At 39.4% G+C, this 27457-nt stretch overlaps 3 protein-coding genes across 5 annotated transcripts; 2 read left to right on the forward strand and 1 right to left on the reverse strand.

The window, feature by feature from the left end:
* Positions 1 to 811: 811 nt before the first annotated feature.
* On the reverse strand, positions 812 to 6588 carry atp6v1ab (ATPase H+ transporting V1 subunit Ab). Its single transcript, XM_056248900.1, has 15 exons — positions 6462 to 6588; positions 4947 to 5039; positions 4641 to 4769; positions 4322 to 4536; positions 3972 to 4109; positions 3730 to 3881; positions 3325 to 3487; positions 3127 to 3235; positions 2917 to 3039; positions 2715 to 2829; positions 2494 to 2557; positions 2159 to 2362; positions 1926 to 2020; positions 1656 to 1827; positions 812 to 1013 (listed from the first exon to the last, which is right to left on the reverse strand). Exons 2-15 carry the CDS (start codon positions 5026 to 5028, stop codon positions 921 to 923), a joined length of 1854 nt encoding a protein of 617 aa, XP_056104875.1. The 5' UTR covers positions 5029 to 5039; positions 6462 to 6588; the 3' UTR covers positions 812 to 920.
* A 2418-nt stretch (positions 6589 to 9006) lies between these two features.
* On the forward strand, positions 9007 to 13835 carry naa50 (N-alpha-acetyltransferase 50, NatE catalytic subunit). Of its 2 annotated transcripts, none has more exons than XM_056248902.1 (5): positions 9007 to 9258; positions 12196 to 12329; positions 12935 to 13054; positions 13245 to 13311; positions 13498 to 13835. In XM_056248902.1, exons 1-5 carry the CDS (start codon positions 9251 to 9253, stop codon positions 13673 to 13675), a joined length of 507 nt encoding a protein of 168 aa, XP_056104877.1. In that variant the 5' UTR covers positions 9007 to 9250; the 3' UTR covers positions 13676 to 13835. The 2 variants fall into 2 exon arrangements, with proteins under 2 accessions (XP_056104877.1, XP_056104876.1); XM_056248901.1 differs by having other exon boundaries at positions 9019 to 9258; positions 12193 to 12329.
* A 1483-nt stretch (positions 13836 to 15318) lies between these two features.
* On the forward strand, positions 15319 to 24573 carry LOC130083863 (basic helix-loop-helix domain-containing protein USF3). Of its 2 annotated transcripts, none has more exons than XM_056248903.1 (7): positions 15319 to 15446; positions 16134 to 16218; positions 16324 to 16388; positions 16712 to 16743; positions 16854 to 16936; positions 17030 to 17126; positions 17317 to 24573. In XM_056248903.1, the coding sequence occupies exons 3-7, from the start codon at positions 16342 to 16344 to the stop codon at positions 24129 to 24131; spliced, it is 7074 nt and encodes a 2357-aa protein (XP_056104878.1). In that variant the 5' UTR covers positions 15319 to 15446; positions 16134 to 16218; positions 16324 to 16341; the 3' UTR covers positions 24132 to 24573. The 2 variants fall into 2 exon arrangements, with proteins under 2 accessions (XP_056104878.1, XP_056104879.1); XM_056248904.1 differs by having other exon boundaries at positions 17320 to 24573.
* Positions 24574 to 27457: the final 2884 nt, after the last annotated feature.

The following is a 27457-nucleotide window of genomic DNA, read 5'->3' on the forward strand; positions in this document are numbered from 1 at the left end:
AGTGCATTGTTCTTGGCTGCACAGTGACTTGAACAAAGCTAGAAATACTTGAGGAACTACTCCCTACAGAGTGATGCAAACACAACACCACCCAATTTATTTTTACATACTTCAAAACATGTGTAAAATGACGACTGCCTGAAAACCTTCCATGAGTAAGACAAGGGTGATAGTGGCAAGGAATATATTTTCACATATTTCATTTTCAGAGATTATCACTTGTAGCCATGATAATCTTTCTTGCTCAAGTATTATTTAGCAAAATGGCTAAAAGGCTTAATTTTCATTTAATGAAACTACTACAAGCATTATATTTGAACATGCAGGACCCAAAAACGCAGCCAGAAATACTGTAATTCACAATACTTGTAAATTCATTCATATTTATTTAATTTTTCAGGACTCAAACACATTTTCATGTGAGCAATGAAGAGGAAGTGTACTGCATCCTCCAAAAAATATACAGGACAATACTGCAATAAACAGCCATACCAAATTTTGTAAACCATTAAAACTGTAAATATACCAGCTTTAAATATATCGAACCTCTGAAGTCATGTCTTTTAATCTTCTGTACAGATAAAAATAGAACAATAATTACATCAAATTATTTAATAACATCTATATCTATGGAGAGGATGATACAATATAAAGAAGAACTAGGGTAGAGCAGATTTAAAGAGGAAAATACAGATTTCACATATACACAAATGCGCGCACACGCACACACACACACACAGATATTTGGCGGTACCTCAAGAACACTGGAGCATCTATAACACCACAAGATGAATGTAAAGCAGTGGAATGTATTAGAGAAAAGGGACACTGACTGTGGGTGTGTTGTGGGTATGGGGTGGGGGGATTGGTGGTTTCTGCTGCCCTGCCCTGAGAATGATGGCTAAGACAAGACTCTTTTTTTATTCTTCCAGTGTACGGAAGGAGTTTTGCATGTCTTCGTGGAGTTGGGCGTAATCAGCTTTGATCTTCTCCTCACCCTCTTTCACAGGGTCCTGAAATGCAGTTACAGACTTTAAAAAAACATTTTGAAAATGGAATATAATGACAATTTTAAAAAATAAAATAAAACCATTTAAATAAATAGAAAGAAACAGTCTTTTAAATTGAGTCTTGTTTTATAAACAATTACAATTATTCAACAATAAAATGTAAAGGTGAAGGTCATTTCAATGTAACTAAATGGAACTGAAAAAAGAATGACTCTTTCATCGTGGTTTCTCTAACAGTCCAAACCAATGAATGGTTTACTTATAGTTGAAAGCATGTTAAGCTCGGATAGCAGAAAGTATTTTCAAATAATTTTAAAATTTTAAAAATATATTAAACATTTTTTAAAAAAAATAATAATTTTAATATTTTAAAACTGCATTTTAAAATAAATCACTTCAGCTTTAAAAAACAAAAACAAAACCAACATAATATTCAACCTCTGGCATGCAATATGATTAAATTGCACTGTTTGGCTTGTTCCTGATACTTGTGAATAATCAGCATAAAAGAGGAACCAAACTATTGACAAACCAAGATAACGGAAGCTCTAATAAATCAAGTGGCACAGACTATTTGGATACAATTAAGGCGTGATTCATTTCATCTGGGACGACTCAAAAACAATCAGTGTTTACATCATGTACCTTAAATTTCATGGCACTGATCCTGTAGAGAATTTCTCCCATGTGCTCCCGGATCATGGACCAGGTGATCTTATTGTCGCTCTGTGCAGTGGTCTCTACAGCATGACGTGCCATATCATAGAACGCAATCATGTTGGACAAGATACCTACTGTCTTATAGAACGGACAGAACCTGAAAATTAAATTGAATGTTTTAGTTCCACACTATTCCGAATGTGACAAAGCCAAATAATCATCAGCTTATACACATCACAAGCATGTGTTCACTACCTGTCATAAGGTGTGTATCCATTTTGCTGAAGGAAATCATCCTTGATCAATTTAGCAACTTCCAGTGTGATCTTATCAGTTTCGGCCAATGATGCCTATAATATCAATAACATGTGTTGTATGTTCCAATTAAACTGACTGAATAATAATAATGCAACATAATAATACTGCAAAATAAATTAAGTATAAGCGATGTGTACAAACAGTAAACACACATGAACCCACAAACTCACCTTCCCCACAAGCTGCACAATCTCAGCCAAGTCCTCCTCTTCCTGAAGGATCTCTTTGGCTTTGGTACGCAGTGGCACAAATTCAGGGAAGTGCTTGTCGTAGTGCTCATCCAGAGCTCTTGTGTACTTGCTGTAACTAATGAGCCAGTTCACTGAAGGGAAGTGCTTTCTCTGAGCCAGCTTTTTATCCAGACCCCAAAACACCTGAAAGACAGAATAAGAGATAATATGAACTTTGAGACTGTTTACCTCTTGAAGAAAAAAACAAGGTTTTTTTTTCACCATAAGCAAGTATTAAGACAGCAATGAGAAGAAAATCTAGAATCTTCACTTACTTGTACAATACCAAGCGTAGCAGAAGTCACAGGATCTGAGAAATCTCCACCAGGGGGAGACACACTGCAATTAAAACAAAAGATGGCGCACATTAACAGTAACAACAATAGTCATATATTGTACGATTTGTTAAAAATATATCAAATATAAAAGAAAAAGAAAAACTTTACCAAAGTAAAAAAGCAAATGAAGAGGAAAAAGCATGGAATCAAGTACTTACGCTCCCACAATGCTCACACTGCCCTCTCTCTCTGGGTTACCAAGACATTTAACTCGGCCGGCGCGCTCATAGAATGAGGCCAGACGTGCTCCGAGATAGGCAGGATAACCGCTATCTGTGAATGAGAGCACACACAAACACAAATTTAGCTTATAATTTATAATATTTTCCGTGGTGGCCGAGATGGTCACAGCACACGTACCAGCAGGCATCTCAGCCAGACGACCAGAGATCTCCCTCAGAGCCTCTGCCCATCGAGAGGTGGAGTCAGCCATCATGCTCACATTGTAGCCCATGTCTCTGAAATACTCAGACAGCGTGATTCCTAGATGGAATAAACACCCATAAATGATGAGAACACAGCCGCTACATTTAAAGTGCACATTATTTCTATATCAAATATTCTACAAACCTGTGTAAATAGAAGCTTCTCTGGCAGCCACGGGCATGTTGGATGTGTTGGCAACCAAGCCCGTTCTCTTCATGATGCTCTCCACCTTACCATCCACCTCCATGGTCAGCTATAGGACAAGAGAACTGTCAATCACCCTAATGAACCTTCTATTACAGTTTATGTGCTGTTGGTTCAATAATCACTGATGCTACTCACCTCGGGGAAATCTCGGAGTACTTCAGACATTTCGTTACCGCGCTCTCCACAGCCCACGTAGATGATGACATCACTGTTGGAGTACTTAGACAGGGACTGAGAGATCACAGTTTTACCACAACCGAAAGCACCAGGAATGGCTGTGGTTCCTCCCTGCACACATCTGTCGAATCAAACAGGGAAAACTAAAAGATCTGTTGAACCAAAACTTCTACTGTACTTAATTATTTAAACCACTCCTATTTCTGTTGATTGACATTTATGAAGTTTTTCATTATTGTAAAAAAAATTGTGGTAGATCCATGATTTGTCCATTTGTCATTTGAAAATTAAATCTAATATTATTTTGGAAAATTATGGAAATATTAACATTATTATAGAATTATTTTATACAACATGACTCACGGAAAAAGGGCGTCCAGTACACGCTGACCAGTCAGCAGAGGGTGATTTGCAGGAAGCTTCTCAGTGACAGGCCGGACCTGACGCACGGGCCACACTTGCACCATGGTGAACTTCTCTTTCACTCCCTCAAACTCCAACTCCAACACCACATCCTGACAAACACACACATGCACATTGACTTCCATATCCAAATAATTAACATTTTACTGTTCTTCACAAATTTAACCTGTTACTAGGCTCACCGAGACATCATAGTTTCCAGGTGGAGCCACATACGAGACAGTTCCTCTGCTTTTTGGCGGTAACATTATTTTGTGTTTAATAAGAGAGTTTTCAAACACCATTCCATAGATGTCACCTCCAGTGATGTGACTGCCAACCTGTGATGGACACAGAAACCGCTTAAAATCACTCAAACATTTGATTTGATTGATCACCTGACAGCACCTGTTGGAGCACTTTTAAAGTGGTCATATCATATTTTCTTTGAGGTCCACAAATAATGTTAGTAAAGTATATTTCACATCATAATATTGTGATGCCTCCATAATTCAGTACATTAACTTAAAAATAAAACTAATCATTCTCTTACACGCAAGCTCTTGATTGGAGTGAACTCCCATTTCAGATCACGGTTAAGGGCACCAATGTTGACTCCTCTGGGAATGTAGATACTTTGAGTGAGGTCATTGATGTCTTTGAGGGGACGCTGAATACCATCAAAGATTGAACCCATGATTCCTGGTCCTAACTCCACAGAGAGAGGTTTTCCTGTGCGCAGGACAGGGTCACCAACGGAAACACCAGCTGATGAAAGCTCAGGAAAACAACAAAACTATTTAATAGATTCTACACACCGCATAACAGCAACCGTAGAAAGTGTGTCCTTTACTAAGGTAAGAATAGGATACATGTCTCTTCATAGACCTGGATGGTGGCCATGTCACCCTCCAGCCTGATGATCTCTCCCACAAGCTCACAGTGACCCACTCGCACCAGCTCGTACATGGCAGCTCCTGCCATACTGGAGGCCGTCACCACTACAACACAATTAGAGAGTCAGTAACAATAAATGGAACCTTCAAAATGACTTATGGACAGTCTAACAATAATAAAATAATAAAATAAAATAAAGCATCAAAAGCTCTGTTTAGTCATGACATAATACAAATAAAACAAAATTAAATTAAATTTAAGACATCTGAATTTCTACTAACCAGGTCCAGATACACCATGCACATATCCAAATTGTCCCTCCTGCTCCTCATCTTGGATCTTGGGCAGCTTGGAGAAATCCATTTTGAGTGTGTCTAACACAAAATAATGTCAAAATTTAAATAAATAAAAATACAATACAATACAATATAAATTTTTAAAAACCAGTGTAATTATAGAGATTATTATCTGGATTATTTATTACTTTCTTAATTTTTTCTGTCATCTTTTTACATATTTATATCAGAATAATTTGCAGTATTTATGTTATCCTGTGTAAAAAGCCCATTTATATTTATACAAGCAACATTTATATAAGCATACTGTGACACAAAACATGGAACAGTGTCACATGACCAAGGGCACATGACACTGACTGTAAAAGAAACCATGCGAGGAAGTGGGGAAAATAGACAGTTGAGCAAATCTGGAAAAATTGTGTTTTGTAGTGGCATTTTTTGACAAACTGAACAAATCCTTTTTAATTTGATAACTACAACTAAACACCCCAAAATAATATAAAATAATGCATTACACTGACACATTTATTCATAAAAATAACCATCTATTTCTGTTATTAAACGCCTCAAGAGGAACCAGTCGAACTTCCAGGTTTTTGTGAATTTATAATCACATGATTCTCCTATGACATCTGGGATTATTGGGGACGAATGATCCATTTAGTATGAAGTATGTTCTCTACAGCATACAGCATATGAGGGCCCAACATTGAGGGAAACAACTATTAATTTGAGCAATCCTGCATGATAAATTGGATTAAAAAAAAAACAGACAGAGCTGACTTTTGAAATCCTGAAATAATAATAGTAAAGTACTGTCAGTACAGAAAAAATAAAATTCCTTATTAAGGACATATGGTCTGCAAACAGAATGCTGTTGTTGACTGGAGAGAGAGAGAACAGCAGACAGTGGTTGTCTCATGGATAGTGGTCAAAAACAAAACCTCTGCATTGATAAAGATTTGAAGATTAAATATTAGAGTATATTAATATTCTATAAACAATTTAATGCATGTAGCTTGTATTTTGCAATGGAGATTGAGCTGCAAAGAGATGCTGCATGATCACATGATCCCGATGCTGCTGATATGATTTGACCTTTGCTGAAAATCTAAGGCATTTTTTTTTTCTCCCAAAGCGCTACAAAATCTTAATATTCGGAAACCCGTGAGGAAATCTATCCTGATGATATATTGAAATCCACAATTTGTGTAGCATTCAAGTGGGATATTCCCAGTGCTGCAGGGGAAAATAAACATGTCACGAGAGATTCGAGCTGCGCGCAGATGCGAAGCGAACAGTGATTCAGCGACACAGTGTACACAACAGCACAATAAACTGTTAAATAATGGTTATTAAAGAATAAATAAACTACAAAGAAAATCTAAGAAAAAAATCTTATAATAATATTTTCATCTTGATTAACCTAATAAGTAGCTACGGTATAATGCGGTCTCAGCACTTAAAAAAATATATGATAATAATTTCCAAAAATACCTCAGATAATGAGACGGTCCTGTGTCCAGATCCTTTGGTGAGAGATGAGACGAGAGAAACGAGAAAAGTCAGCTGACTTCATTCAGTTGAGAGCTGACGTCACGGCCCCGTTCTCCCTCTGCAGAGTGAAGAGTCTTTGCTTTTAACTTCATATCGCCCCCTACTGTGTGCGCCGTTGCTTTCTATTGTTCTCTGGGTCACAAATATACATCATTTTATTTCTAAAGGAATTCTTCACTTGAATCCAGCAATCAAAGTAAACAAAGCGGTTTCTCTTATTAATACATTTCTCCGTTTTCTCACTGTTTTCTTTAGACTATGTAATCAGAAATCAGTACACGTAAGTCTCAAAATAACAAAAATATAATTATATAATATATAAATGTGTACTACACATTCAAAAAAAGTCAGTCATAATGATTGTGGAGTTTTGTGCAACCATGCAGTTAATGCAGTAGCTATCATAACACACAAAAACAGATCTCTTTCTCTGTGGATTTTATTTTAAGGGATCACAAGGCTGAAAAGTTTAGGTTAATTGCTGAACATCCAAACAGTAAGTCAACGTAACTCAACTAAATTTACTGTAACACTTAAGTATTACTTAAATATGAATGCTATTATGAGGTATATTGGTACTTGATATTCTCACATTATCACTATTATGTTCGTCTTATGTGAAATCTGGTTGTTAATTTATCACATAGAGTGCGTTGCGAAGCTATTCATACCCCTTCGATTTTTTCCCCAAATTTAATGTTGCAGCCTTATGCTAAACTGCGTTAAATGACCTTTTCCCACATAAATCTACACTCCACACCCCATAATGACAAAGCAAAAAACAGATTTGTGATAATTTTGTGAATTTATTAAAAATAAAAAACTGAAATAATTACATTGCATAAGTAGTCCTAGCCTTTTCTGGGACATTTGAAATGTAGCTCAGGGGCATTCCAGTTTCACGGGATCATCTGAGATGTTTCTACACTTAAACTGGATTTACCCTTTGGCAATTTCAATTGAATGGACATGATTTGAAAAAGGCACACACAACACCTGTCAATAAAAGGAGCAAAAACCAAGCCAAGACATCAAAAACATTCTGCTGCATTAAAAGTTCACACAAGCATGGTGTCTCCACAATATTTAATGGAAGATGTCTCGAACAACCAGCTCTTCCAACAGCTGTCCTCCTGGTCAAATTGAGAAATCGATGGAGACAGGCCTTGGTCACAGTCCCAAACCCTTTACTTGCAACTATCCTGATGGCCGTCAATAGTGAAGGATATGCTCTTTCTTTGCACCCAGATGGCATCTAACACCAGGGGCCGGTTGCATAAACCGCTTAGACTATATTACAAGTAAGTCATTGAATTTTTTCTTTAATACTGTTCATAACTTTTTTAAGTCAGTTACATAAAAATGTACATGGGCCTCATTTGATACCAAAAAGTAAGACGAACCATCCCCTGACTAACTGCTTGTGGGTCATATTAGATATTAAGACACTGTCTTAACATAATGGCTAACTGGCCCCTGGTCTAACAGGGCCATGCTAGTCAAACCTTGACCTCTTGGATGTATCCATACTTTTGAGGTAGTTTTCACCTAGTAATGGTTACTGTGTAAAATTGAATACAATGTAAAAATTATTTTAAATGTAAAAGTCACCTTGACTAGAGTTCAAATATAAACAGTAAAATGTTTCCTTCAATTTCTTTTTTTAACACATGATCTTATTAATTTGTGTATTTTATTAGACTGTGTACAGGGATTATAGCGTTTTTTTCTCAATCATGACATCAAAGTGACTAATCAATAATGCGAGACACCACAGGCAAAAACTGTTTTTTCAGACTAGTGGAAAGAAAACATCCAAAATACCCTTTTAAGTGTTTCTTTTATAGCACTTTATCTATTTGCGACTGTAGATTTGAATCTTTACTGATTAGATTTTACAGTAGGCTACATATCGGCTATTTAAAGGCTGTTTTGTCAAAATGAGATTTTTCTCCTGCACTGAGAAAATCTCCACTTCAGCAGCACTTACATACACCAGACTTTACAGTTTAATTCCTATTCTGAAGGTTTTTACAGAGTTTGTACAGTTCATATATAATTTGACTGATTTTATACATTTTATTCTTAAAAAATGGTGAAATAAAAAAAAAAAGTCTGGCTGTTGACAGTATTTTAAGTGATTTTTTTATATATATTTTTTTATTACCATATTCACCTGAGGTGTCTTGCCTTAATAAGCTTTGTATTTTGTCGATACATTATTTTATTTGGATTAAAATAATAGGGCGGGACTTGTATTTTCAGGGCACAAAATTACCTAAACGTAATTTCCCGTTTTTCTGTTTCCTGTCGCTTGTTGTCAGTGGTGAAGGTTGACAGCAGCAGCCTCCCAGAACTAGCGTTGCCAAATCCTCTGTTTCGATTAGTTAATGATGTGAGATCGTAAGTGAATTTCCAAGGATTAAACCCGTTCTCGTGTCTATCTATATCACATTAACTGTTATAGTAAATTCGGAATATTTCAAAACAACTATAACATCTTTTAATTTGGTCCTTATCCTGATTTAAATTGTTTTGCGGCGATTTAATCGCAAAGATCTGGCAACCCTCGGCCACAGCACAGAGGCAAATGCGGACTGCTTAGCTAGTGTGCTAGCAGCATACATGTGGAGGGGATCACATCCCAAACTCTGCCCAAATTCCCCTTTAGACTGCCAAATACCGCCAACTGCCCCTGTATCCCTCACAACAAACGTATTTTCTTCAACATGAAAGGGTGAGTAAACAGCTAAGAAGAGTCTATTCATTTCAAGTAAAGTTTTCCCCTCTATTCTCTCTTTTTTCCAGTAGGGGGGCAGTGGAGTTGGTCTAATGCTAGCTGCTAGCTCTCTGCGCGCTTAATGTTTGAGAAGAAATATTTGCGCCGCATTTTCACACCCAGCCTTTAGTCATTGCCTTGCCATTTTCACCAGTTGTCCGAAAACGCCTTAAAAATCCCTCATATAATCTAGCGTCAGATTTATCAAAATGCCAGTACAAATGGCACGAGTTAAGTCCGTGCCAAACTGGATCGTGTGTCGAATCTAAATCCGAAAATGTTGAGTCAGTCTTCAAGTTGCTATCTTGGTTAGCCAGCCACGCTTATATTCCTCTGAAATAAGCTCTCATGGATCCTGAGGCCGTTAGTTTGACATTAAAGCTTGTTGTCATGTTGTTTTCTTTCATATTTGTGAATATTTTGATGTAAAAATTGAGAGATGTGACACACGTGATGGAGTGAGCTTAGCCACATAGCATATTCTCTTTGAAAATGACAGAACACGTTTAGAGGGTTTTAAGACACTTAATGAAGGTTGTTACTTTAAGTTTGGTGGATGAAATTATTGTAATAAATATATAATGTTGCGTCATGATAATTTCACTGAAGTGATGCTTTGATCATGTATAAAGAAAATTAGTGACATTGCCTTTCTAATTCTCTTTAAATACTTTTCAATTTAAGTGTCATATTTTAAATTTTTACATGCACATCTTCAATAGTAATACAGTGGTACCCAACCCTGTTTTTGGAGGGCATCCAACAGTAACTTGCACACATATCTGACACACCCATTACAGGTCTCTGCTCTATGGAGCAGATGAGAATCAGGTGTTTGATTTGAAAAACATCCAAAATGTGTATTTTTAAGGGAGCCTCCAGGAACAAGGTTGACCATAGCTATAACAGTCCCTGATTATGTTTAGAAGGTGGTTTGATAGTATTTGAATGAACTGTCATTCTTGCTTTATGACAAAATGGGAGACATTATCTCAGTAGGGGTCAGGCTTGCTATTTGAAACCAGTGCACTTTGATGTGATGTTTGGGAATCACAAGGTTTTGTTTTGTGATAGTAATGGTCATCCACCAGTACGAGGTGACAGGAGAAAACATGGACTCTAAATATGTATTTAGTATCCATGTTTTTCTCCTGTCACCTCATACTGGTCGTTCAAGTGGCTGTGGTAAGCATGTGACCAGCAGCTGTTGTGTTGGTGCTGGGCTGCAGCATGCTGCCTTCCTATAAATACCTGCTTTATACACTGCTGGTTTACAGTGATCATACATTGACCCAATACATTTTTGGTCAGACTTTAGTTTAGGGTCCAATTCTCACAATTAACTAACTATTAAAGGAATAGTTAACTTAATAGTGATCATAATCTCACCCTCAAGTTGTTCCAAACCTGTTGAACACAAAGGAAGATATTTTGAAGAATGTCGGTAACCATACAGTTGATGTACCTCATTGACTTTCATAGAATTTTATTTTCCTACTATGGAAGGCAATGGGGTACATCAACTGTCTGGTTACTGACATACTTCAAAATATCTTCCTTTGTGTTCAGCAGAAGAAAGAAATTCATACAGGTTTGAAACAACTTGAGGGTGAGTAAATGATGACAGAATTTCAAGTGAACTAGGCTATTCCTTTAACTATGACTTTTGCCTCAAACTCCTAATTACTGCTTGTTAATAGTAAGGTAGTTAAGTTTAGGTATTGGGTAGAATTAAGGGATGTAGAATATCACCATGGGAATGATTAAGGCATTAATATGAGCTTTATAAGTACTAATGATGAACAGCTAATATGCATGCTAATAAACAACTAGCTCATAGTGAGCATTGGACCCTAAACTAAAGTGTTACCTATTGTTTGATTTTTGGTGGGTGCACTGTTTGGATGGCACCAATAAAATAAAGTAAAAAGAGACTCACTGATAAGGATGCTTTCACACTGGCAGTTTAGTTCCAAACGGGGTACGGTTCACATTAAAAATTGGTGACAGCTGTCATGTGGTTGTGCTGGAGCTGTGGCACGATTTGCATGAATGTGAAAGCTTTTCAGACGCGGCTGATCACTTGTTTAGGAAGTTAATCTGTACTGTTTTTTTTGGAATCAATTAAAAATAAAACGCTAAATAAAACAAATCAGTCGCTTTAGGCATTACAACATTATAGAGTATGTAAAGTGCATATTCATATTTTGAGATCTGTTGAAGATTTAACGTTTATTGGTGTTTTAATTATTTTGGTAGCGTGGTGGCTCAGTGGGTAGCACTGTTGTCTCACATTAAGAAGGTCCCCGGTTCGAACCCCGGCTGAGCCAGGAGTTTTTTCTGTGTGGAGTTTGCATGTTCTCTACGTGTCACTGTGGGTTTCCTCCGGGTGCTTCAGTTTCCCCCACACAGTCCAAAGACATGCAGGTTATGTGGTTTGGATATGCCAAATTGACCGTAGGAGCGTGTGTGAGTGTGTCCCTGGGTTGCATCAGGAAGGACATCCGGCGTAAAACCTGTGCCAAATCCAATGTGTGTGTGTGCGCGGATAATTCCGATGAAGCAGACCTTACAAATAAGCGGGATTAACACTAGGAATATATATATATTTGTGTTTTAAATTTAAGTGAGCGTTGCATGACAAAAGAAATTCTAAATGTTCTGTAATAATAGGGAAAATTATATACATATAGCTACTGTTTGTGTGCGTGTATATATATATATATATATATATATATATGTATATATATTCAATATCAACTATTTTCTCCATTCCTAATAGTAAAGCTATAATACAGATATTTGTAGAGACTGAATGCTCTCCTGACACGTAGAGATGGAGTTAGTTTTTTTTTTGTGTACAGCTAGTTGACCATTCTGCTTTTGTTCTAGTAGCCGGATCGAGTTGGGGGACGTTACACCCCACAACATTAAACAGTTGAAGCGTCTGAACCAAGTGATCTTCCCTGTCAGCTACAATGACAAGTTCTACAAAGATGTTCTTGAAGTAGGAGAGCTCGCCAAGCTAGGTAAGAAACATAGCTTCTGTGACTTCCTAATGATGCTTTTGTCATTATATGTAAACTACCGTTCCAAAGTTTATGGTTTGTACTTTTTTTTTTTAAGTTTCACAAAGATTCTGCTCACTAAGGCTGTAATTATTTAATCAAAATTCATTGAACCGGTAATATTGTGAAATATTATTACAATTTAAAATGACTATTTTCTATTTGAATATATTTTAAAATGAAATTTAGTCCTGTGATGTCAAAGCTGAATTTTCAGCATCATACCAGTGTCACATGATCCTTCAGAAATCATTCTAATATGCTGATTTGGTGCTCAAGAAACATTTCTGATTATTATCAATGTTGCAAACCATTGCACCTTAATATTTTTGTGGAAACCGAGACGCTTATCAGGATTCTATGATAAATAAAAAGTTCAAATCAAAAGAATAGCATTTATATGAAATGGAAGATTTTTGTAACATTTATAAATGCCTTTACTGCCACTTTTGATCAATTTAATGTATCCTTGCTGACTGAAATTATTAATTTCTAAAATCGTATTGGCTAAAACTTTTAAACTGTATTGTAAATAGATTCCTGCTAACCATTTAAACCTTCTACAGCGTATTTCAACGACATCGCAGTTGGTGCCGTGTGCTGTAGAGTGGATCACTCTCAGAACCAGAAGCGACTCTACATCATGACACTGGGTTGTCTAGCACCTTACCGCAGACTTGGCATAGGTAAGATTTGTTTTCTGACCATTTTTAGGTGCTTGTGTGTCCTCATTTATTTCAAAGGGCATTCAGGAGTCAGATTCCCTGCAATGCCTGACATGAAGACTTGTGTAATCCACTAGAGCAGTGATGTTTGAATTTTGTTATTTGAACATTTTCCAGTTACTGATATGCATCTTGCCATGTTTGTTTGAAGGAACAAAAATGCTGAACCATGTGTTGAACATTTGTGAGAAGGATGGCACTTTTGACAACATTTACCTGTGAGTCTGAAAACGGTCTTGTGCTTTATTTGTTGTGAAACATCCATCTGTCTCATTCATATAATGTTTAATGTTGATACTTGAGTAACTATGTAAAGTCTGCTGCAAAATGAATCACTGAATATGTAAAGAGTCTTCTACATGCTTAAGTCACATGGTTTCGGTTTCTCTTTCATGTCTCCACAGTCATGTGCAGATCAGCAATGAGTCTGCAATTGACTTCTATCAGAAATTTGGCTTTGAGATCATTGAGACAAAAAAGAACTATTACAAGAGGATAGAGCCAGCAGATGCCCACGTTCTTCAGAAAAGCCTGCGCAGCCCATGTGCGCCCCCAGCAGGAGAGCTGCAGAAAGCCAACTAGGGGTCGAAGCGCAACACCACATTGGTTTCTTCCCCAAATGGAACTGTAACAGATGCCCCAGGGTTGACACACTCACCACTTTCTTCAGAGGACATTTTAGGCAGAAAAAATCAATGACGTATTTGCTGCATTTATTGTGCAAAAACTTAAGTTTCAAATTTCAATTTTTTTTTTGGTTTCATCATTTAGAGTTGAAATTACATGGAGGTTTTCAAGCAGAATTCATAAGTGCTCCAAAAAGCTGCTGACTTCCTATTGATCTGACATGGTGAAGGTTGTTTTCAAAGCATACTGTTTGCATTTTTTTTTTTTTTTTAAGGTAAGGGGACATCGCTTTGCTTGGACAAAACAATAGAACAACAGAGGTAAAAGTCTTTTTAAAATATGACTCGATACGCCCCAGCTGGCAACCTTGGAGGGATTGTTTGAATCGTCTTAGGGGCACTTGGAATCCGCAGAACTCAATCACCCCGCCATCTGAGCCCTCGGACACGCGCGTGGCAAGGGGATCTGCAGGTAGCTGAGACCTCCTGTTTCACCATACAGGCAATATGCAATGTTGGAGGGTTGCATGTGATGCAATGTCTCCTTGTGATGTCAGCCGCCTCAGTCTGTGTTGAGGCTAACCCAGTGAGGAAATGGAGCGTAGAGCCCCCTCGAACAAGAGAGTGGTACTGTTTTAGTATGGAGGAGGTTAAGGGGAGTAAACTCCACTTGTTTGTGAATGTTTTGTTTTTCAGCCCATTATTTAATATCCCCATCTGTTTTCTTCCTTTTTTTAAATTTGTGGATTGAGTCTGGGCTTTTTCTGGGGTTTACAGTAATGCTGCCTGTGAGATGTTACAGCTTCAGATAGCAAGATATGGCTTTTTATGGGCCTTGACGGTTGCATTGTTTATGGTGGATGTGGTTCTCAAATAATTTTCAATCCACCAGGACTTAAGTTAGAGTTTAGTAGTTGTTGTTTTACTTGAAATAAGTTTCATTTCCCCCCACCCATTACCTGCCTGACTGTTTCTAAATTTAAATCCCAGCTTCTCACTTGTTAACGCATCAGAAATAAATCCTCCCACAATGCAACAGTTACATTTCAGTGATGTTCACTGACCACCACCTATTTCCCATATACAATGTGGGAGTGAAAAAGGTTAGTTCTACAAGTTATTGTATAGGACTTACAGAACCAGATCCCAGAAAAAGCCTTGACTCAGCGCATGCCAAGGGAGACATGCCCTCTCCATTGTAGTAAAAGCACGTTTTTTGTTCCTCCTTTCTTTGGAAAATTTTATCTTTTTCTGGAGCTCTATATTGTATGACTTTTAAACCTCTAAATAAAAAAAAAATACTATTTGCATTATTTTTCGTTTTTCATTATTTTTGTGGACAACTGGGCATAACAATCATATTAATCGGTATGCAATATACTAGTAAAAAAATACGTTTTTACTTTTAGAATATCTTAAAAGCTTTATTTCATTTTACAAGGTTACAAAGTCCACTATACTGCGGGACAATAACAACAAACATTCACCTCTCCTGCGTTGTGTGCTTTTTCCGATGACCTCATCAACAATAACGCCCCTTCAGCACGGACTCGTGATCTGATTGGATGCAATCTCATTCGTCTTTACTGTTATTGGACAAAACGGAAATCCCGCCTCACTGTTTTATGACTGGCAGTTTCATGCTAGGTCAGAGATGGAGTAAATTGGTCAGGATCAACAAAGTTTTGACGAGGATATCGTCAGCTCAAAGAATGGACAAGCAATCGGTAGGTCCTTGACAGGTGACAGAACTGCGGACATGTTGTGTTAAACAGATTAGTGATGCAGGTTGTAATCGAAAACCATGGTGATGTGTTGTTAGCTGTCGTGTTAGCTCAATGCCAGTTAACCACTCAAGCTATCTTTGTACCTTAAGGGCATGCGAAATGAGACACTTAAAAGAGTTGTACCGTAATGTGTGTACAGTCAGCTATATTTTCATCAGTCTGTATTTTATTTATTCAATCTATTCAGGCTTTGAGCTCAATACAGATTGTTTAGGTTTCAAAGCTAACAAGCTAAGTCTGATAGCCAAGTGTTAAAGAGCTTCACATGTTCGTGGTGACAGGCGAGTCAAACTGGCTTTCTTGTACTATATTTACATGTATTAAAATTTAGATTTAATAAACAAGCTCAGTTGGCTGCAATCTGTAGTGTATGTCTGTATTGCTAACCTCTGACCTCAGTCAGATTCCTCCTTACTGCTTTGAAGACTTGTAAGTAAATACAATGTCCATTTCATGTAAATGCGTATAACCTTTCTACATATGTCAAAACTGTCAATGAAACTCTGTACATAATATAGAGAACAATAAGTTAATTGACACAATCCTGTAATAGTGTTTGATGTAAAGTTATGTCATATGTCATAATTTACTATTAAGAGCTATTATTTTCCCTCTTCTTCACTACAGTTTCTTATGGAGCATAGAGGTGCCTGGATTTATGGTCTTCAACATTGAGCTCACACATTCATAGCTGCATGCTTAGTGCTGAAAGGTAATATTGCATTTACCTCCAACCACAGCATATCCCCTTACATATTATGCTATGAGTTGCATTCTTTTCAAATAAGATTTTGTTAATGTGTTTTGGTATTAACAGGCTGTACAGTGTGCCAGGATGCCGGAGATAGTACAGAATCAAACAAATAACCCAAAACCGCCACGGTACTGATCAATTCCTGCTTAAAGAGTATATTGAATGTCAAAGTAGCTCTGACTGAACCCAATTGTTCTTTCATTAAATTGATCATTTTTGGGCTATGTTTGTTTTATAGGTGACACTTTACAATAAGGTTCTATTTTATGTTTAAAATACTTTGATTTAATTATGCGTATGTATTTGCTAATCAATAAATTGTGTAATACAGTGTGATTTAAAAAAATATATATATTATTAGCTAGGTAGAAGTGTGCCAATGTGGACTGTTATTTCTTATTCACTTGAGTTCAAGTGGTATACCATTTATTAATTTTCTGTGAAATGTTAGGCGGAAGAAAAACAAGGAGATTCATAATGCAGGTGAGGAAGTTTAATGGTAATAGTGCGAGTAATCTTTCTTTTTAATATGTAATAAATCTTTTTCTAAGTAATATGTTTGTATGCTATTCCTTGTTTCCCTTATACATCAGTGGAAAGACATCGTAAAGAGAAAATCAATGCTGGTATAAATCGGATTGGAGAGCTTTTGCCTTGCTCTCAGGCCTTGAAACAGGTAAACGCATGTAATAAAAGTATAAACTAAGCACAATTTTAAAAGCTGTTCTTACAGAGTTCTCAGTCTGTAATATTTTGCTTTTCCTTATAGAGTAAAAATATGATTCTGGGAGAGGCTTTTCGTTACATCACTGATCTAAAGCGACAAAGTGATGAAATGCTGCTTAATGGAGGAGACAAAGTCCAAGGTGAGCCATGATCACAAAATTTAATTGTATTAACTGTGTGAATTTACATATGATGATTAACATGTTACTTATTCCTTATGGGATATGGTTTTATTAAGATAAGTGTTGAATTCATTTCCTGTCAATGCATTCTTTGTAGGCTTTTGTGCAGTCATTCATTTTGATATCTATGTTAAATATGTCTCTGCAGCAGAGGAGATAAAGCGCTTACGGCACCAGGTGGAGGACCTACGCAAGGAAAGCGCTCATTATATTGAGCTCCTCAAAGCTAATGGCATCAATTTCCTTGATGACCCCACTATACACTGGAAAGGGAAGCAGCGCTGTGCAAAAGTAGCCAAAGTCACTCCGACGCACTTAATGTCAAAGGGAATAATCGTATACTCCAATGGCAACAACTCCTGTCCAACAAACAAAATCTCCATTCCACAAAATCCAGTTTCTCATCTTGATAAACAACCGGCAAATGCTGTAACAGTCCAACCATCATGTGATATTACATTAGGCACGGGCCAGACTGTTGGTATTATGAATGGAGCACCAGTCAACAAAGTTGTAGTCACTTCTGCATCTTCCCACATACCTGTAGCAACTATTATTCCTGCTGTATCCAAGTCACGTCTTACAGTTGTGGAACAATATTCTCCTCTGGCACCTACTACTCCATTAAACCCTCCTATGAATTATATTACTGTTCAAGGTTTATGTCCCCAGCCTGCTGTCAGCACCCCACTCCCTCCACAACTTCAACCCGATAACCCAACCCCCAGTCTCACTTCTGCTACCTGTCCGGCCACGCCTCTCAGACTTCAGCATATGCTTAACCTATCTTCGCTGCCTCAAGTTGTCATCAGTAACTCAGTTGTTCCTGTCGCTGCAGCCCCCACCATGCTCTCACAGAATTCTGAAATCCAATCGGTTAGCACTATATTACCAGCAAGCTCTACCCTTCTTAGAACCAGTCCAACTAGTAGCACACAGACTACATGGACAACACTACAACTGGCAGGAAATACAGTGCAACCTGTCTCCCAGGCACTCATCACAGATGGTGCCAGCATTTCACATAACCCTCAGCAACTTTCTGTATGTTCAGTGGGGACAAAACACCTTGAGGAGCCCACTTCTGTCCATTTGCAACCACAGGCTCCTGTTCAACTGCAAGCCCCAACTTCAACTTGCATTCCTGTTCAGCCATCTGGGCCAAGACCTCCTCAGATATATTCTGCGGTTGTGCCGTGCCCTCAGACAGCCATAGCACAACCGTCATCAATTTTATCGGTGCCAAGCATTGTATCCCAAGCTATAGTGGTCCATCAGCCATCTGTTGAAACACAGACAGCACAGTTGACCCATCCACAATCATCTGTTCGAGTGCAACCTGCATTATTACCAAAACCTCAACTCAGCTCTGCTCTAATGACCACCTGTAATCCCAACCGGCAATCTAAAACTCCAGTTCAGCCTGCTCTGCCATGCCAGCCTCATTCTCAACCGACAGTGGTGCCCCAAGCCCAGTCTGCCATTGTGCCTCAACTGCATCTTAGTGTGGTGCCTCAAGCTCAGCCAATCATAAATCCACCAACGCAGCCTGCCCTTGTGCCTCAACCACAAGCTGCCACACTGCCAGTGTTACAGACGATGCAGTTATTGCAGGTGAATTCTGATGAAACACCAGTTGCTGTGACCTCCTCTCCTCCAAGTAACTCGCATGTTGTTATTCTGCAACAGGGAAGCTCATGTTCAGCACCACAAGTTCTCAGAGAAGATGTCACTAGTCAGACACCCTGCCAGCACATTGTCATAATTCAGACACCTACTATGACTCCTGCACCACAGAGTCATCACACTGCCATTGTGTCAGCTGCAACCCCGACTTTATCCAGTCAAACGACCACTTTGAACCCTACCTGTACAGCTAGCATGCAGCCCGCTGGGACAAAGCAGTTGGTACATATTCTTCCACGTCCCTCAAACCAATTGCAAGCACAAGCACCTCAGACTATCACTGTGAATGGACAAGTGTATGTTTTGCAGCCTGCAAATTCACCAGATAAGGGAGACTCTCAGTCTGGACAAAGTGTAACTCAGATCCTTCAGCCCACCTGTGAGGAACCCACGGCCAATGTTGCTATGAATTGTTTAGGTGCTCTAACTAGTCTTAGCCAGAGCATTTCAAAGGTCTCAAGTCAAAGCAATGTGCAGATATACACCATTACTCCACCTTCACTCAGTACTGTGCAACCTCTTCCAATGTGTGCTTCAGAAGTTAGCACTCCTACTGAAACTTTTCTTTCTTCCTCTGTCCCTGTACCATCAACTGCTGCTGGCAGTGCAGTTAAAATTCTGCCAAAGAAAGGTTGTGGGACCTCTGGAAATCAAACCAAACAAAATTCAGTCAGGAGAACCAGACTGGTTAAACGTAAGGAACCTAAACCTGGGCGAAGTTTGCGTAGAATTGCTGTCAAGAGTAAGGATTTTGTTGCAGATGATACTTGTTCTGAGTTATCCACTGCAACAACGGGTGTTAATTCTGTAAATTCTTCAAATAAAGATATGGTTAGTCATGATGTTATCACGCAGAGTACACCTGCCTCCAATAGTGTTATTTCCACATGCAGTAGCCCTGCAATCGTTAGTATCAGTTCCTCCAGTGAAAAATCAGCAGACAGTTCTGTCACAGCTTCAGTGAAGGCATCCATTGCCAAGTCCCCAGTTGCTGGTGGAGAAATTTTAAAGACTAAAGCAAAATCTATGGATGATGTCAGCATGCATAACAATGTAACAGTTAGCAGTGTATGTTCAGTAAATTCCACTCAGGGTAACGTGGTCGTTTCTACAAATTGTGGCAGGTTGAGTAAAGAAATCTTTACTCCAGATATTGGTCCCCAGCTTAACTGTTCAGCGGTTAATGCTGATCTCTTATCACAGTGTAGCTCTGTAGATACTGTTGTAACTATGTTAGTTGCACCATCAAAAGTTCATGTTAACTCTTCATGCAGTGCGACATTTTGTAGTGAAACTACTGGTCAGAACAAGGCGAGTAGCAGTAATGTTTGCACCAGTAACGAAGGCAGATTAACAGAATCAAGACCCAGTTTTACAGAGAGTTCCACTCTGCTGACCACTGTAACCTCTATCCAAAACAATTCAAAAGTTAAATCTGTTAATTCGCACCCAGTACCAAGTCATATATCCACACTAAGTCAACCATTGGGCATCAGTACGAATTCAGTAGAGAGTGGGCCAACAGTTTCCATCATGCCAAGTCAGGCCATTTCCCAAACACAAGATAAGTTTGCTAGAAGAGAAGAGTTGACCGACTCTCCTCAAATTCAGGCATCATTTAGTGTACCCTCAACGTCAACTCCTGGCTCAAACACCTCTATGTCCACTCAACCTATTCAGCTTCCAGAAACTTCCCGGATTTCAGACCCTTTCAAGTCCCTAAAACAACCATCCTCAATGAATTTGTCAATGTCAACCAATAACCAAGGGAACTGTACAGACTTCAAGCTGTCTGAATCAAATATGAACACACAACCTGTCAAGGATGGACGGTCTGATGGCACCACAGAAAAGGCTGTGACAGAAGGTGCTTTTGCTCAGAAAGTTAATCCACAACAAGTATGTACATTGGAAAATGATTCTTTTGATCCTCCACTGGGAACTAATAGACAGACTGATTCACCTCTGGCAGGAGGTTCAGGCGGGAGAGGGTTTTCTGTTGCATCATTGCTTCCAGCAGGCCACAACATCAGTGCCTCTTCAAGTACATATGGTCCATACACCTTCACTTCTGAACAGGCAGAATTATTAGCAATGGCTGCAAGAGCCATATTTGAACAGGACAGTCCAGGCAAGAGGACTGCTGGATGCAGTGTTGACAACCCAACAAGTACTGCTGCTACAGGGTGGGACCTTCCAAAAATGCAGCCAACTCCTTCTAACAAGGAGATTGTGACTGACCAGCTAGTAAAACTGACAAAGCAGGCTGATTTACCCATGTCAAAACCTTCATCTCAGGTTTCTACTCGAGTTCCTCCAGGTGAGCCTGCTGGCATCAGACTTCCTCAGAGCATAGCTTACTCGCAGTCTCAGCCTAGTTCTGTCACTAGCCTTAATGTTAATAACCTCATCAGACCAAGCTCCAACCAACCTTATCCAGGATCGCCCAATCTTGCACAGCAGGTCTCTGCTCCCTCGTCAGGAGTTGCTGCCGTTATGGTGTCTCAGTCTTCCTCACAAGTTCCCCAAACCTGTTCTGGCCCTGCTCAGCCTAATGAATATGCACCTTTAAAGAACGCTCTGATGCGAACCCAAATTGGTGTTGGAATGGTTGAACGTCATCAGAAGGAAATGTCAAAAAGGTCTGCCCGAGATGACCTTGTTCTTCCAAATAAGCGTTCAAAACCGTGCCCAGCAGGGAATGTTGCAAGAGTAGACATCAAGGCTACAGATCACGTGCAAATGATGATTAATCAGATGCCCTCAAGTACTTCTGCAGTTATGCCAAGGAATCACTCTGATGGTGTTGGGGCTCTGTTTTCTGGTAATACATTCATGAGCACTGTGCTCCGCCCTACAGAAGGACACTGTTCTATTCAGGTGCCAACACATGAACAAACTCAGCCAAGTGTGGTGCACCTGCAGCAAGGACACATACAACATAATGCTCCACAGTCTGGACAGAACTTGGGTGGAAACCCCTACCTCAAACATCAACAACAGCAAGAACAAAGACACCTTTACCAGCTTCAGCATCACCTAACACAAACAGAATCTCAGATCCATGGCATTCATCAGAGGAACCTGCTGCAAGATCAGCATGTGCAAAAAAAGAGAGGAGTGGTACGTGGTGGGCAGACAGGACCAAATATTGGTTTGCAGAAGCAACATCATTTGGAAAAGAGTGGGGTGCAGCATCAGCAACAACAGCCTCCTCAGCAACACCAACAGCAGCATCCACAACAATCCCAGCAGCATCAACAACAGCAGCACCATCAACAGCAGCAATCACAGCAACAGCAGCAAAAGGCACAACAGATTCAACAGCAGCAACAATCACACCAACAACAGCAGCAGATGCCACCACAGAATTCACATTCACGTCATCAGCATCTTCAGCAGCAGATTCAGCAGCAGCACTTTGGGGCTAGACAGGACAAAAACTGTGAGGCTCAACAGGCAGGTCAGAGGGCACATCAAAACAATCATTTGGGTCAGCCGGAGCGTCCACCTGGACAGGATCATGGGGCTATGCAAAGGCTAATGGGGTCTCGTTCAATGGAGCAGCAGTTGACCTCTCAGGCTAGCAATTCATCACGTCAGGAGCGCCACCGTCTCTCTAGTTACTCAGCAGAGGCTCTGATAGGGAAGACTCCTGCTACTGGTGAACAACGTATGGGTGTGCACCTGCAAGCACCTCGAAACAATGCACAGGACCAGTCAGAATTACGAGGCTATGTAGACTCGTCACGTAGTAAAGGTAACATTGCTCATAATTCTCAGAGCAGGCTACCACCTGATCATGCTAATACCACGGACACCCAAAGAATACCAGATTGTGGACCTTTCAAGGCTTTGGTTAGTGGGCATCAGCTAAGTAACTTTGAAGTGCAAGTGTCTCGAAGTGGTGATATGTCCAGTAAGTCTGTACCTCAAATCCAGAGAGGTCCTCAGCAGCAAACAGGATTCAGAATGGGTACAGGGCCTACAGGGGATGTGCGTTCACGTGGGACATATTCAGGTCCGCATCCTGTTGCTCAAGGCGTGCACATTGGAGGAGGACTGACAAGAGAACAAGAGGGATGTCACCAGAGCTTTATGCAAAGTCTTTTGGCACCTCATATTCCTGAACAAAATGTGCACCAAAGGGCAGCCCAGGGCTGTACCCCAGGGAGTATAGAATACAACTGTGTTCCCGGGACCTCTGCTGGAGAACTTCAGGCTAAATCTTCTAGTCCTAATTTGCACCCTGCACAGAAAGCTGCTCCCATACGTCTAGGGGACAACAACAAAGGCCATATTTCTCAGGTCAGTGCAAATTTGCATGGTCCACCTGTGAGAACAGGTCCACCCCATCCCTCAACACCACACAGCAGTTCAGACACAGGACGCACTCAAGGCTCAACCAGGTCTCTCTCTGTTAGTCAACGACCCCATCATATTGGACCAGATCCACAAAGCACAAAGATTCGTCCAGGAGATCGACCCCGGTCAGGCAACTTGAGACCTGGAAATCCCTTTGAACCAGAAAGCTCTTTGCCTCTTCCATCAGGTGGAGGAGTGATCCTTGGCCGTACACAAACAGGAAGTGAAGCTAGACGAAGTAGCATTGTGCGCTTCATGGCAGATAGTGCACAGGTCAGCAGTGACAACAGTTTGATGTCTGATCGCTGTGCTGTGTCTGATCTCACCCAGAACTTTGGCTTTCCTTTCATTGCTGAAGGAGGAATGAACCCACCACCTCCCATTAATGCCAATGCATCATTCATCCCACCGGTCACACAGTCCAGTGCCTCTCGTACCCCAGCCCTCCTTCCTGTGGAACCTCAGAACAGTCTACCTTCATTTTACCCCTCATATTCCCCTGCAGCTCATCCTAGCCTTCCAAGTGATATTCCTTTACAGTATTTCCCTAACCAGATGTTTACAAGTCCAAGCACTGACAAGAGCGGCAGTGCACCCCTGAACAATCGCTTTGGTTCTATTCTTTCTCCCCCTCGACCTGTGGGTTTTGCACAGGCCAGCTTCCCGCTTCTCACAGATATGCCAATGCCAATTACAAACACTTCAGGCATCACACCTCATTTATCCAACTTCAACCTGACCTCTTTGTTCCCTGAAATTGCCACAGCAATGCCTCCGGATGGCTCCTCTATGCCAATGTCACCTTTATTGTCTCTTACCAACACTACTTCCTCAGACTCAAATAAACAATCTAATCGCCCAGCCCACAACATCAGTCATATCCTGGGACATGATGGGACCTCTGCTGTTTAAGATTACAAAAATTATAAACACTTGAGTATTTCTGAGAATTGTATTGCCCTCACCTTGCCGTAGATTTTGTAGTGGATGGCCATGGTGTAAAGGCTTTTAATTCCTCAAAGAAAAATAAAGCGTGGAATGTTCTCAGGTCCCAAGTCAGGATCAGTCTGTGAGGAAAGTAAAATATTGCATTATGTCTGTTAGCCTTTAGTAGGTTTTATTTGCTTGGGGTTTTTTGCTGATAGTTTGGTCTGTCATGGTTCTACATGATGTATAACTTGTCTTTATTTTTCTTAAGAACAGCTCCCATTGTTTAATAGAAAAATTCATAATGTGTCTCTAAGTTTTTACACTGTAGCAACAATAATAAAATGTTACAGCAAAAAAAGTTTATAATTTTGCATTTAATGCTACAGTAGATATATCTGAGCTGTTTTGTAAAGTATCAGTTGTTTATAAATATTTTCCTCAAATTCTTCTCCTGCAGAATATCATTCCAGAAGAATTTTTGCTTATTTATGAAAATGGATGTGTGGTCTGTAGATATTTGTAAAAATGAAAAGCTATTAAAGTTTCTATCTAATCTAAGAAGTTGAAATGTTTTTTTTGTTTTGTTTTTTGGATTTGGAGGTACTTTTTTCTCACAGATGTCTTGTTTTAGCATGGTAAATCCACCAGATGTCAGTGCCTTTCAAAGATTTTGTCTTACCTTTGATTTTAGGCTCAAATAAATATTCCTTTGTGTCACTAGATTTAAACGGCTGCTTTTAAATGCTAAGTTCTGCTCCCAAAACAAAAGTTTTCTGCACAGTTAACAATTTAAATGTGACAAAATTAAAATGTGTCAATTTCTTTAACTACATTCTGTTGCTCCAAAAAGGCACTGGACACTTTATGCATTTAGTTAATATGATGAAATACATTTTTCTAGTTATTCTACTCCTGTGAATTTGAAGGGAGCACGACCTTGAGACCAGCTGATTACCTACATTTTTTATATCTAATGCAATTCAGACATTTTTAAATGTGACTATGTGTCCAAAATGTTTGTGGGGAACACTGTACATTTCCTTTCTAGCTTTTGGACTAGCCTTTGATATTTAGAAAAGAATTTACACTTTATCTCAAGCTATGTTTTAAATTAATAATTTAGTTTACAGACCGTGTTGGTGCCCTAGATAGACAATAGACATGGATTAATATTTGTGTGTGGGTTATGTATGTTGATCTATATATGTTATGATTATTGTTCGTTGCGCCTGACTAAAATATGCAATTTGGCAACACATTACATTAGAATTATAACCATAGGAAAAACATGCATCTATTCTACACCAACCATGCTCAAACAGTATGCCTTCAAATATGCTATTAGACGCACAAACATAAAAGATAAAAACGACAACAGGAAATATGATTTCTTTAGCTTTATTTACAGGCAATAGTGCTCAATCCATGTAACCATGCAGCTACACTTCTAGAATATGTTAGATATTGATCATTTCCTTCATGTTTCATGTTTATAACAGTGGGAAGAAGCTAATACTGATGCAGGAGAACTGCAGGTCTCCAAAAGTAAAAGTACAACTATACAAGCTGACTACATCAAACCAGTTTAGAATATAAAAATTAGCATATTCCAGGTAGGCGTGTTTATTTTAAGAATGTCTCGCATCCAGGCTACTGAAAAAAAAAAAATACCTACAATATGGTCTCTTTATCATAGTCAATATTACTACACACAGGAAGCATATACTTTGCATATATTTGTTAATGTTTTTGTTATGATGAAAATAGATAAATCTTAGTAACATATGTACAAAGCTGTAACACACTGTATCTCCATTCAAAAACCCTTACTTGCAACTGAGGACGCACCTGGAACAAGTTACAATCAAAAAGTTCTAAAACTGTTTATTTGTTGTGTGTATCTGAGTGTTAAAACCTCACAGTAGCATCTACATGCCATAAAGCTATTAAATGTTTGTGGATACAACATACGGTGCATAAAATATGTATGCATTTAAGGAGTCCATATACACATACACTATATTGCCAAAAGTTTTGGGACGTCTGCCTTTACAGGCACATGAACTTTAATGACATCCTATTCTTAATCCGTAGGGTTTTAATATGGAGTTGGCCCATCCTTTGCAGCTATAACAGCTTCAACTCTTCTGGGAAGGTTTTCCTCAAGGTTTAGGTGTGTGTTTATGGGAATTTTTGACCATTCTTCTAGAAGCATATTTGTGAGGTCAGGTACTGACATTGGATGAGAAGGCATGGCTCGCAGTCTCCGGTCTAATTTATCCCAAAGGTGTTCCATCGGGTTGAGGTCAGGACTCTGTGCCAGTCAAGTTCCTCCACACCAAACTCGCTCATCCATGTCTTTAGGAAAAGGAAAGGGCCATCCCCAAACTGTTCCCACAAAGTTGGGAGCATGAAATTGTCCAAAATGTCTTGGTATGCTGAAGCATTAAGAGTTCCTTTCACTGGAACTAAGGGGCCAAGCCCAACCCCTGAAAAACAACCCCACACCATAATCCCCCCTCCACCAAACTTTACACTTGGCACAATGCAGGCAGAAAAGTACCGTTCTCCTGGCAACCGCCAAACCCAGACTCGTCTATCGGATTGCCAGACAGAGAAGTGTGATTCGTCACTCCAGAGAATACGTCTCCACTGCTCTAGAGTCCAGTAGCGGCATGCTTTACACTGCATCCCACGCTTTGCATTGCACTTGGTGATGTAAGGCTTGGATGCAGCTGCTCAGAAACCCATTCCATGAAGCTCTCTACGCAATGTTCTTGAGCTAATCTGAAGGCCACACGAAGTTTGGAGGTCTGTAGCTGTTGACTCTGCAGAAAGTTGGCGACTTCTGCGAACAGTGCGTCTCAACATGAGCTGACCCCGCTCTGTGATTTAACGTGGCCTACCACTTTGTGGCTGAGTTGCTGTTGTTCCCAATTGCTTCCACTTTGTTATAATACCACTAACAGTTGACCGTGGACTACTTGTGGAAGGAAATTTCATGAATGGACTTATTGCACAGGTGGCAACCTATCACGGTACCATGCTTGAATTCACTGAGCTCCTGAGAGCGACCCATTCTTTCACAAATGTTTGTAGAAGCAGTCTGGAGGCCCAGGTGCTTGATTTTATACAACTGTGGCCATGGAAGTGACTGGAACACCTGAATTCAATTATTTGGGGGGGGGTCCCAATACTTTTGGCAATATAGTGTACATAGGCTTACAAATCATTTTAAAGTCAATTGTCCCAAAGCACTGCAAGTTAAAACATTCTTAATGAAAGGATTATTATCATCATGCCCTAAA

Source organism: Rhinichthys klamathensis, unplaced genomic scaffold, assembly GCF_029890125.1.
Source record: "Rhinichthys klamathensis goyatoka isolate OS25496 unplaced genomic scaffold, OSU_Roscu_1.1 h1tg000059l_1, whole genome shotgun sequence".
Taxonomy (NCBI): Eukaryota; Metazoa; Chordata; class Actinopteri; order Cypriniformes; family Leuciscidae; genus Rhinichthys; species Rhinichthys klamathensis.

What these genes read in the sequence shown, in the direction of transcription:
- atp6v1ab (XM_056248900.1), bottom strand. Translation starts at nt 5,028, where the DNA reads ATGGATTTCTCCAAGCTGCCCAAGATCCAAGATGAGGAGCAGGAGGGA. An exon ending in AGAAGCTTCTATTTACACAG is followed by an intron (nt 3,040 to 3,126) that starts GTTTGTAGAATA and finishes TATTCCATCTAG; the next exon opens with GAATCACGCTGTCTGAGTAT. An exon ending in TTGTGCAGCTTGTGGGGAAG is followed by an intron (nt 2,021 to 2,158) that starts GTGAGTTTGTGG and finishes TTGATATTATAG; the next exon opens with GCATCATTGGCCGAAACTGA.
- naa50 (XM_056248901.1), top strand. An exon ending in AGGAGAGCTCGCCAAGCTAG is followed by an intron (nt 12,330 to 12,934) that starts GTAAGAAACATA and finishes AACCTTCTACAG; the next exon opens with CGTATTTCAACGACATCGCA. An exon ending in ACTTTTGACAACATTTACCT is followed by an intron (nt 13,312 to 13,497) that starts GTGAGTCTGAAA and finishes ATGTCTCCACAG; the next exon opens with TCATGTGCAGATCAGCAATG.
- LOC130083863 (XM_056248903.1), top strand. Translation starts at nt 16,342, where the DNA reads ATGCCGGAGATAGTACAGAATCAAACAAATAACCCAAAACCGCCACG. An exon ending in CAAGGAGATTCATAATGCAG is followed by an intron (nt 16,744 to 16,853) that starts GTGAGGAAGTTT and finishes CTTATACATCAG; the next exon opens with TGGAAAGACATCGTAAAGAG. An exon ending in TGGAGGAGACAAAGTCCAAG is followed by an intron (nt 17,127 to 17,316) that starts GTGAGCCATGAT and finishes ATGTCTCTGCAG; the next exon opens with CAGAGGAGATAAAGCGCTTA.